The 9,208-nt window shown below is 63.3% G+C and overlaps 1 protein-coding gene across 1 annotated transcript; it reads left to right on the plus strand.

Moving 5' to 3' along the window:
* Positions 1–6,040: 6,040 nt before the first annotated feature.
* On the plus strand, positions 6,041–7,066 carry OLIG2 (oligodendrocyte transcription factor 2; the record flags this gene model as incomplete). Its single annotated transcript, XM_084231743.1, has 1 exon — positions 6,041–7,066. Exon 1 carries the CDS (start codon positions 6,095–6,097, stop codon positions 7,064–7,066), a length of 972 nt encoding a protein of 323 aa, XP_084087869.1. The 5' UTR covers positions 6,041–6,094.
* Between the last annotated feature and the right edge of the window lie 2,142 nt (positions 7,067–9,208).

Here is a 9,208-nt window from a genome sequence, read left to right on the forward strand (position 1 = left end):
CCTGAAAAGGGGGAGGGGAGGGGGGTTGTAGGGTGCTAGGGAAGGGGCAGCCCTTTCAACTTGATCCCGAAGGTGTTGGGAGGCATCACAGGTTCCATGTTCCCTGGGGAGCAGTCCGCTGCCAGGATGGCTCTGACAGGCAATCACCCTTCTGGCCTGGGGGATGGGGGATTCCTCGCCCTCCCCGTGCACAGCTGGATGTTGCACCGCCTGGGGAGCAGACACTTGCCTCCTGCCTCCAGAAACCCAGTGTATCCTGGAAGAGTCTCCCCGAAGCTCAGAAGTCCACTGCTTCCTCTTATGGAAGATGTTGGCTCTAGCCTGGGTTGGGTTTTCTGGTCCCTTGCATCCCTCCTATCCCACACCCGAGGGGTGTACGGCCCACCTCAGGGATCACTACCCGATCGGGGACACCCTGACTGGTGCCTGTTCACCTTGATCTCCTACCCTCTGATTAATCTCCCCTGGGAGGCGGGAGGCGAGGTGTGAATGGTGCCTCATGGATGGGGACAGGTGGGATGGGGCTGTAGGATAGTGCCACCAGCAAAGCCCGTGGACTTTGGGGTCTTCTGTTGCCAAGGTCAAATCCTCTAAACTTTAGTACTTTCATCAGTAAAATGGGAACAATGTGCCTCTCCCATAACAGTTTGTAAACTGAGATCTCTAAGTTAGTTCCCTTTCCCTTCCACATGGAACGTGAGGGACAAATTACCCGCCGTGGGCCTGATCATTAGGGACAGGTGGCGATCATGCCACCTTCAAAAGAAGGAGAGATACAGGCAGAAGAGTTGAATGGGTTAAGCACTGTTAGTTTTGGGGGTTTATTTGGCTACATTTTTGGCTGTTGTTTTCCTTTAGCTTTCTGGTGTGGCACCAGTTTCTCAGCCCTTACCGCCAGGATTCTCTTAGCCCAGTTGCTGCTGACACCCAAGCCTGAGCCAGGGGAGGAGGGCCCTCTATTCTCAGCCCACAGTCACTCGAAGAGCTTGAGTGTAGAACAATAGCGAGCTGACCAAGGCAGGGTGTCATCGCACCCTCCCCTGTCCTCCAATTCTCACCTTAGGAGGCCACCTGTAGCATCTAGAAGTCCATTTTAAGAATGAGAATCTGAGGCAAAAGTAGACAACCAAGATCTGTAAGTCTCCATTGCCCAACAGGCTGCCTCCCTCACCTTGACTGCTACCTGGACCTGCCACTCTGCTCACCCAGCCTAGAGCAAATGCCTGTGATTCTCTGAGTGTCAGTTTCCCTGCCTGTGAAACGGGAGCAAGCAGTTATCTCCCCCTGGGGTCAGTGAGACATTAAATAGGATGAGTCAGTCTGTCGATACCTATTAAATGTCTGGTACAACTTAGTCACCTTTAAGTGGAAGTCACCGCCCCTGTCATTCTACAGACTCCCATATGCCAGGTAACCCAGATCACAGACCCCATGAAACCACGAGTATTGTGTGCCTGGAGTAAACGCCTGTCTGTGCATGTATTTCTCAGCCACAGTCCGCAGCAATCCACATGCGCATTTGCACTGTGTGCATTCAGGAGTATTTGCCAAACACCTGCTGCCTGTCAAGCCCTGTGAAGGCTCTGGGGCCAGGGACTCCAGGATGACCCTGGACAGCTCCGGAGCTGAGCCTGGCAAGGAAGACAGAATCCATTTGTGTGTAGAGTTCTGTTTTCTGAGGAGTCTTATCGCTCACATTTGGGCGCCAAACGCTGCCTTTCTGCATTCCTTCTGGTTTCCGGACCAGGAGCAATGGCTGAAATGCTTTTTTCTTTTCTTTCCTTTCCGGTGCCAGGGGCCTCGCCTCCCACTGCCAGCCCTGGCCTGCCCTGCGCAAGGACGCCTCTCTCCTTGGCAGGCTGGCCGAGAAGCTGCCTGAATGTGCGCAGGAACTCGAGGAAGGGAAAGGCAAAGTGGAAAAGAAAGGCCCGGAGGAACCCGGGAAGCTGTGGGAGGTCTGCGCCCTGGAGCCCCAAGTGAGCCGCCCGGCCCGCTTGGCACAAGCTTCTCCCGGACGCCAGGCGACTGAGCAAAGGCCGCCCGACACACACCCGGCCTTTTGTGGGAGGGAAACACAAAGGAGAGGGAAAAACAAGTCTTCCGTTTTGACGGAGGACGCCGACAGCTCCAGGACGCCTGGGCCAGCCAGGAACTCCCGGAGCCCGCGATTAGCCTGGGGGAGGGAGCGCTCAACCTCCCGGGCAGGGGCTGCAGCCAGGTGCTCGGTGGGTGGGAGCGGCTGTGCGAACCTACCCAGTCCGTGCACACCAGGAGCCGCACAAGACCTGGACCAGCGCCGGGATGCCTGCAGGACTCCCAAGAGAAAGTCCCGGAGGTCTAGTTCCCTTTCCGATTTTATGGGGGGGGGGGGGAGTAACGAATGGAACCACGGGGAGTCTTGTCCAAAGACTGATTTGACCCTGGGCTCAAGGTATCCAGGGGTGCACTGACAGCCCCGTCTCCCGCACAACTCTCACACTGTGGGAATATTCCCAGGTGGCGGGGGAATAAGGGGCCTGCAGCCCAGAGCCGCCAGCCCGAGCTCAGGTCTTGGAGAGTGAGGGCCGAAAGGAGATGCTGCAAGACCCCCTTCCCCAATCCCCCCCCCCCAAACACACACACACACAGAGCAGCCTCTGCTGCTGTGAGGCTCTGGGCTGTGGCCTGAAGCATCCTCAGGGAACCATGCTGGAGCCCCGTGAGCAAACCAGCTCTCCAGGTTAGGATCCTGCCCTTCAGACTCTGGTTTTCCAGGCTCTAACCTCTTGCTCTGCCAGAAATGGCCCCTCCACCCTCACCCCTGCATCCAGCTTAAGCCCCTGGAGCAAGTGCATAAAGAGCCTGAAACCCAAACGCCAGCTGGCCTCAGGATGTAGGAGGTGGCGAGCAAGGGAAGGAAGAGCCCAGCGGGCACTCCAGGGCGTGGGCTGGGCCAGCCTCAGTCGATGCGGATGCAAGGCATGTGCTGGTGTTTGTTGGCTACATTGGTGTAAACACAAGTCCACGCCCTGACTGGTGGGGTTCACACACCCACGAATGTCCTCACTGCCCCGAGCCAGGGAGCCCACGGGAATAATCCTCAAAACCCCCAGCCATTCCTGCCCCCTACCCAGCTCGCTGTGTTGTTCCGTGTGACAGGTTCTCCTGCATAGTCACAGGTCATCCCTCTAACGGTCGCACAACATAGCTCCACGCTTCAGTTCTTCGTGTCTTAAATACATATTTAACGGATGGCTGCAGAGCCAGCTGGAACAGGCACGCTGGTAGATAACGTTCCAGGAGGCTGGAGTGGGGTCGGGGGCTTCCCCAGGAAGTGGGAGCCATATCTGGGTTTCCTGTTTGTTTTTATTTTGTAATTTCGCTACTTCACAGCCAGTTACTGTGATTGATTATTTGCTTGCTTGTTTTTAAAGTCAAACATGCAAATAAAAAGTTGTCAAACCACACAGGTAGCCAGGGGAGGTGGCGCTCCTCAGCAGAGCGCGTTGGGGCATTTGTGTGCGCTCAGGGTAAAGGGTTAGGGCCCTGGATCTGCCAACACAAACACTACGTGCTGGAAATGTGATGACAAATTCCAGGAAAAGGTTAGCGATCGCGGAGCCCGGCCGTCGCGCGGGGCAGGCATCTGCAGAACAGGCAGGGCTGCCTTCGAAGCGGTTGGCTTTTCCTTTTCCCCCTGCAGACTTGCCGCAGACTAGTCTGTAAAATGGGCGGATCCGGGCCTCCCCGGTGGCGCAGCGGTTGAGCGCTGGGTTGCGAAGCTGCCCGCGGCCCCTGCCGCGCCGGTTCGATCCCTGGCTGCTCCCCGGCCACCGGAGGAGGGTCCCGCATGGCGCGCAGACCTCTCCTGCCGCCCGCTGCTCCGCTCAGCAGTGTACTTCGGTCCTTCTGCCTGCTGTGCTCCCCGCTCTGGCTCTGGTGAATTCTCTCACCCTCCCGCGCTTCTAACTGTCCCCAGTGCTTGTATACATAAATATATATATGTTTTTTTAAATGGGCGGATCCGTCAGCACCTACGAACTACCGCAGTTGGGTGCTTTATTCCTTAATTACACCGGGTTTAATTCCTAGCAGCCAAGGGTGGCGGGTTTGGGGACCAGGCGGCCGTTGGTAAAACGCGGCCACCGCCGGGCTCTCGATCCCGCTGGGCCGCTCGCGGGAGGGGAAGGTCTTTGCCGAGCCTGAAACTTCGTTTTGAAGACAAACCAGCATAACCTCCCACTCCGTGGCGAGGAGACGGCCGCAAAGATGATGATGAAAATAGCACCCGTCTCTGGCGCCGACGCATGGAGCCGGGGCTTCCTTCTGGGCGCCACACTGTCCTCGCGTGAGCGCGGCTCCTGCGCGGGGAGGTCGCTTACCTGCGTCCACACCCACCTCAACTTTCCGAAGAGTTGTGATCTCTTGCAAAACCTCGTTCTGGGGTCGATCCCCTCCTTGCGTCCCGCCCTCTGCCTAGCAAGCCCCTGCTCCCAGCTGGGGGCGCCACCGGCCGCCCGTCGAACTGCGGCGGAGACCGCTCCAAGATGCGCGCTGAGAGCCAAGAAAGTAGGGGCTTTGTGCCGGGTTATCGTTTACATTCGGGGCTCCAAATGCACACGTGTTGACGAGACCCATGAAGTAGGGGCTGGGAGCCAGAACCCAGAGAAAGAGAGAGAGGGGGAAAAAAAAAAAAAAAAAAAAAAAAAAGCATGGGAGCCGACTCCAGCCCGGTTCCCAGGTCGCCAGGACTCTCCGCGCGCGCATCCCCAAAGATGCGCGCGCCGTGGCTGTCAGGTAGGTCTGCAGAGTCCCCGACCCACTCCACCCGCAGCCCGCCTGACTCAGTGGCCACCGTATTTTCATCGACGTTTGCCCAAGTCCCTTCTCTCTCCAGGGTCTGGCTGCGCTCGACCCCTGGGACTCCCCCCGCGCGCGCGCCCTCCGCCCTGCGCGCCGCGCCCTCCCTCCGCGGGTCGCTCCCGCGGTCCCTCGCCAAGAATCTGCCGGCCGCGGGCGCCCATTGGCTGCGCGCGGGGAGGAGGCGTGTGCCGGCCGCGGCGAGGTTCATTGAGCGGAATTAGCCCGGATGACATCAGCTTCCCAGCCCCCCGGGCGGGCCCCGCTCATTGGCGCGGCGGCCCCTCCAGGACCCGCACATTGTTCCCCGCCCCCGCGCGGCCGCGCCGCCGCCGGGCTATAAAAACCCGCCGAGCCCGGAAAGGTGCGGATGCTTATTATAGACCGACGCGACCTCCGCGCCCCGGGCCGGGTTTCCCGCCACCGCTTTTGGGAACGCGCTCCCGAAGAGCCTCCAGAGTAAGTGTCCCCGCCCCCAGCAGCCCCGTCCCAAAGCCCCGGGCCGGGCGCCAGGCAGCTCCGCCGCGGCCCGGGCAGCCCTGCGAGAGCGCGCCCCGCTCCCGCCCCTGCCCGCGAGGACGCCCGCGCGGCTGCTCTGCTCCGATCCTCCCGCGCTCGCCGCAGCACCCCCTGCGCCCCGAAGCCAGAAGTCGGGGCGGCGACAGCGCCTTCGGCCCGAGCCAGGGGCGGCCGGCGAGGTCCCCGCGGCCCCCGGACGCCGCGCATGGACTCCGGGCCCCGCGCGGGCTCTGGGCGCGCGAGTTTGCTGCGCGGTGTCGCTGCAGATAAGGTGGATGAGTTTGAGGAGCCGAGTAAATACGTCCCTATGTAGATCTGCTCCTTCCCGAAGGAGAGCCGTGCGCTTCTGCCAGCCGCGAGGACCCAGCCTCTCCACGCCTCACTGCGGGCGCAAACCGCTAGCAGAGCACCTCGCCGAGGCGCCGCCGGCGCGGCCGGCACAGGACAACCTGTGGAGGAGCGCCCAGGGCGCCGGGGAGAGGGAGCGAGGCAGGGGCCCCGCGCACCTGCGAGCCGCCGAGGGCAGGCCCGGACGGCCAGGAAGGCGCGGCGCGGCGCGCGCCGGACCCCGCGCTGGGCGCAGGCGGGCGCGGCTCCCCCCGCACGGCCGCGGGCTCCCTCTCCACGGCGCTTTCTCTCTCCCCCGCTTCTCCCCTTTCCGCAGGAGGCGCGCGAGCGAGGCCTGCGGGTCGAGGGAGGGAGGACCCTTCGGGAGCTGCGACTGTCCCTCGGGGCCATGGACTCGGACGCCAGCCTGGTGTCCAGCCGTCCGTCGTCGCCGGAGCCCGATGAGCTTTTTCTGCCGGCCCGGAGCAAGGGCAGCAGCGGCAGCGGCTTCTCGGGGGGCACCGTGTCGTCCTCCACGCCCAGCGACTGCCCGCCGGAGCTGAGCGCCGAGCTGCGCGCGGCCGTGGGAGCGGCGGGCGCGCACCCCGGGGACAAGCTGGGCGGCGGTGGCTTCAAGTCATCCTCGTCCAGCACCTCCTCGTCCACGTCGTCGTCGGCCGCGTCGTCCACCAAGAAGGACAAGAAGCAGATGACGGAGCCCGAGCTGCAGCAGCTGCGCCTCAAGATCAACAGCCGCGAGCGCAAGCGCATGCACGACCTGAACATCGCCATGGACGGGCTGCGCGAGGTCATGCCGTACGCGCACGGCCCGTCGGTGCGCAAGCTCTCCAAGATCGCCACGCTGCTGCTGGCGCGCAACTACATCCTCATGCTCACCAACTCGCTGGAGGAGATGAAGCGGCTGGTGAGCGAGATCTACGGCGGCCACCACGCCGGCTTCCACCCGTCGGCCTGCGGCGGCCTGGCGCACTCGGCGCCCCTGCCGGCCGCCACGGCGCACCCCGCGGCCGCCGCGCACGCCGCGCACCACCCCGCGGTGCACCACCCCATCCTGCCCCCCGCCGCCGCGGCCGCAGCGGCCGCCGCGGCCGCGGCCGCCGTGTCCAGCGCCTCCCTGCCCGGCTCGGGGCTGTCGTCCGTCGGCTCCATCCGGCCCCCGCACGGGCTGCTCAAGTCCCCGTCGGCGGCCGCCGCGGCCCCGCTGGGGGGCGGGGGCGGGGGCAGCGCGGGCGGCGGCGGCTTCCAGCACTGGGGCGGCATGCCCTGCCCCTGCAGCATGTGCCAGGTGCCGCCGCCGCACCACCACGTGTCGGCCATGGGCGCGGGCACCCTGCCGCGCCTCACCTCCGACGCCAAGTGAGCGCGCCCGCGGGGCGCGTGCTGGTGAAGGGAGCGCAGGCCGGGGGAGCAGGACTGGCCGGCGCGGGCACCCGGGAGCTCCGCGGAGCAGCGCGCGTGGGCTGGGGTGGGGGGTGGCGAGGATCGCGCCCCGGTAGCAGCGGGGACGAGCTCCGAGGAGTGGGGGGTGCGCAGCGCTCGCCCCGGGACGCAGTTCGGCCCTCTCTGGCTTTCAGCAGCGCTGGTCACCCTTCCCTCGACCACCCCAACCCCTAAAATGGATGGTTCTGGAGACCGGTGACCCCGCCAGCGCGGCCTCGGCAGCGCTTCGTTGCAAGGGGGAGGGAGGCGGGACGGGGCGTCCGGGGACTCCCTCTCCTGCGCCTTTCTTGGAGGGTGGGAAGTTGCGGGGAGCCGCGGGGGGCGCGCGAGACGCCGGCCTCGCCCCCAGGGCGGCCCAGGCCAGGCCCGGGGCCCACGAGCTCGGGGACGCTGGGGCGGGGCCAGGGGCGCTGGGACCCTGGCCGAGCTGGGGATCGGGGTGCAGCCACCACGGCCGGCCGAGCGCTGTCGCGGTTCCCCCCTCCGCTCCTCCGCTCGCGGGTTTGTGGTTTGCTAATAAATCTGTCCATGTTCGTTTTTCACAAGCACGAGCAAGCTTTAGGGACAGTCGGAGCGGAGCGGCTGGTGGGTGGACAGGATGCGACGCTGTCGACTTGGGGGGCTGCTTAATCGTTGCTATTTCACAAGAGACCCACGCGCCCCGTTCTCTCTGTCTGGAGCACAAACTGATTTGGTTTCTTCCCCCACTGGGACCGGTTATTTGGGTACTTGGGGGGTGACACAGCTCAGAGGCCGTCGCCGCGACTATCTTTTGGGCTATTTGGGGGTCCCGTTGGTTTCTGTATTTCTTCCTTGGATGTGTAAATAGGGGATCGCCAGCCCCTCCGAAGTCGAAACCGGTTTCCTCCACATTGGTTTCTTTTTGCCACGATTAACACCCACGACCACGTCCTCACGTGCTTCCTGCGCCCGCGTTTCCGCGGCGCCCCCCGCGTGGCGCCCCCCGCATTGCGCGCCCCGCGCTGCAACCCCCGGGTCCGCGCACCCGCCGCTAACACCCTCCTCCGACCGACCGCCCCTCGAAGAGAGTGTATCATCTGTTTTATTTTTGTAAAAAGAAAAAAGTGCTAAATAATATTTATTACTTGTTTGGTTGCAAAAACGAAATAAAGGATCGAGTGTTGAGATTTTAAATAAAATTCAAAATCAGTCGGGCTTTTTCCAGGCGTGCGGGCGGGACGCCGCGGGGAGCGTGGCCGCCTCCGGAAGAGCCTGCAGGGCTGGGCCCTGGGGGCCGGGTTTGGGGGCCGCTCCCCTGGTTTCGCCCTGGAGGAGCCAGTCTCCCGCCCCGCCTGCTCCAGGCCCGCGCCCCCCCAGGACGCCCGCGCTGGTCCTCGAAGGCCGGGCCTGCGAGCGCCTCCGGGTGTTTCTCACGACTTACTCGTCCTTATTTTTATTTCCTGACGCCTAATCCGGAACCCCTTTTCCTCGGAAGGAGGACTGTGTTCCTTGAAAGTGGAAATTGCCCTCTCGGCGCTCTGCGGGGAGGGCCCAGAGGGCCCGTGTTTCTGGCTGGGGGTCCAGGTGCTCAGGTCTCCCACCCCGGCGCTCCTTAGGCTTCTGCTGCGGACCAGCCACGTGGGTGTCCGCGGCTCAGCATCACCTCGAGGCCGAGGCCGCAGCAGTAGCAGTTGCACAGTGATTGTTGGTGGGGGGTCCCCTAGCTCTTGGCTCCTATTGGCACCCCCACCACCACCTGGGTCTTCCTGCAGCCGCTGGGCTTCTCACACCCACAACTCCAGCTAGAGTTTTGTTTTTGTTTTATGCTTGGGTCAAGGACAGGCTACATTTGGGGTTCACCCTGGGGCCTGGCATGCACCGGCGCTGGGGGATGGAGAGGTTGGAGCCCCCTGTTTCTTGAGATTGGCCCTTAGCCTAGTCCACGTGGATTTATTTCCCTGGCCCAGGCTGAGAAGGGCTCTCCCCCTAGCTCAGGGCCAGGCCCTGCAGAGTCCTCCAGCAGGTACTGTCAACTGGGCCGCTGGCCAGAACAGCTGGCCCCTGGGAGCTGATGCTGCTGGCAGCCTCTGGGTTTTGCTTT

Source organism: Talpa europaea (assembly GCF_964194135.1).
Source record: "Talpa europaea genome assembly, chromosome: 4".
NCBI lineage: Eukaryota > Metazoa > Chordata > Mammalia > Eulipotyphla > Talpidae > Talpa > Talpa europaea.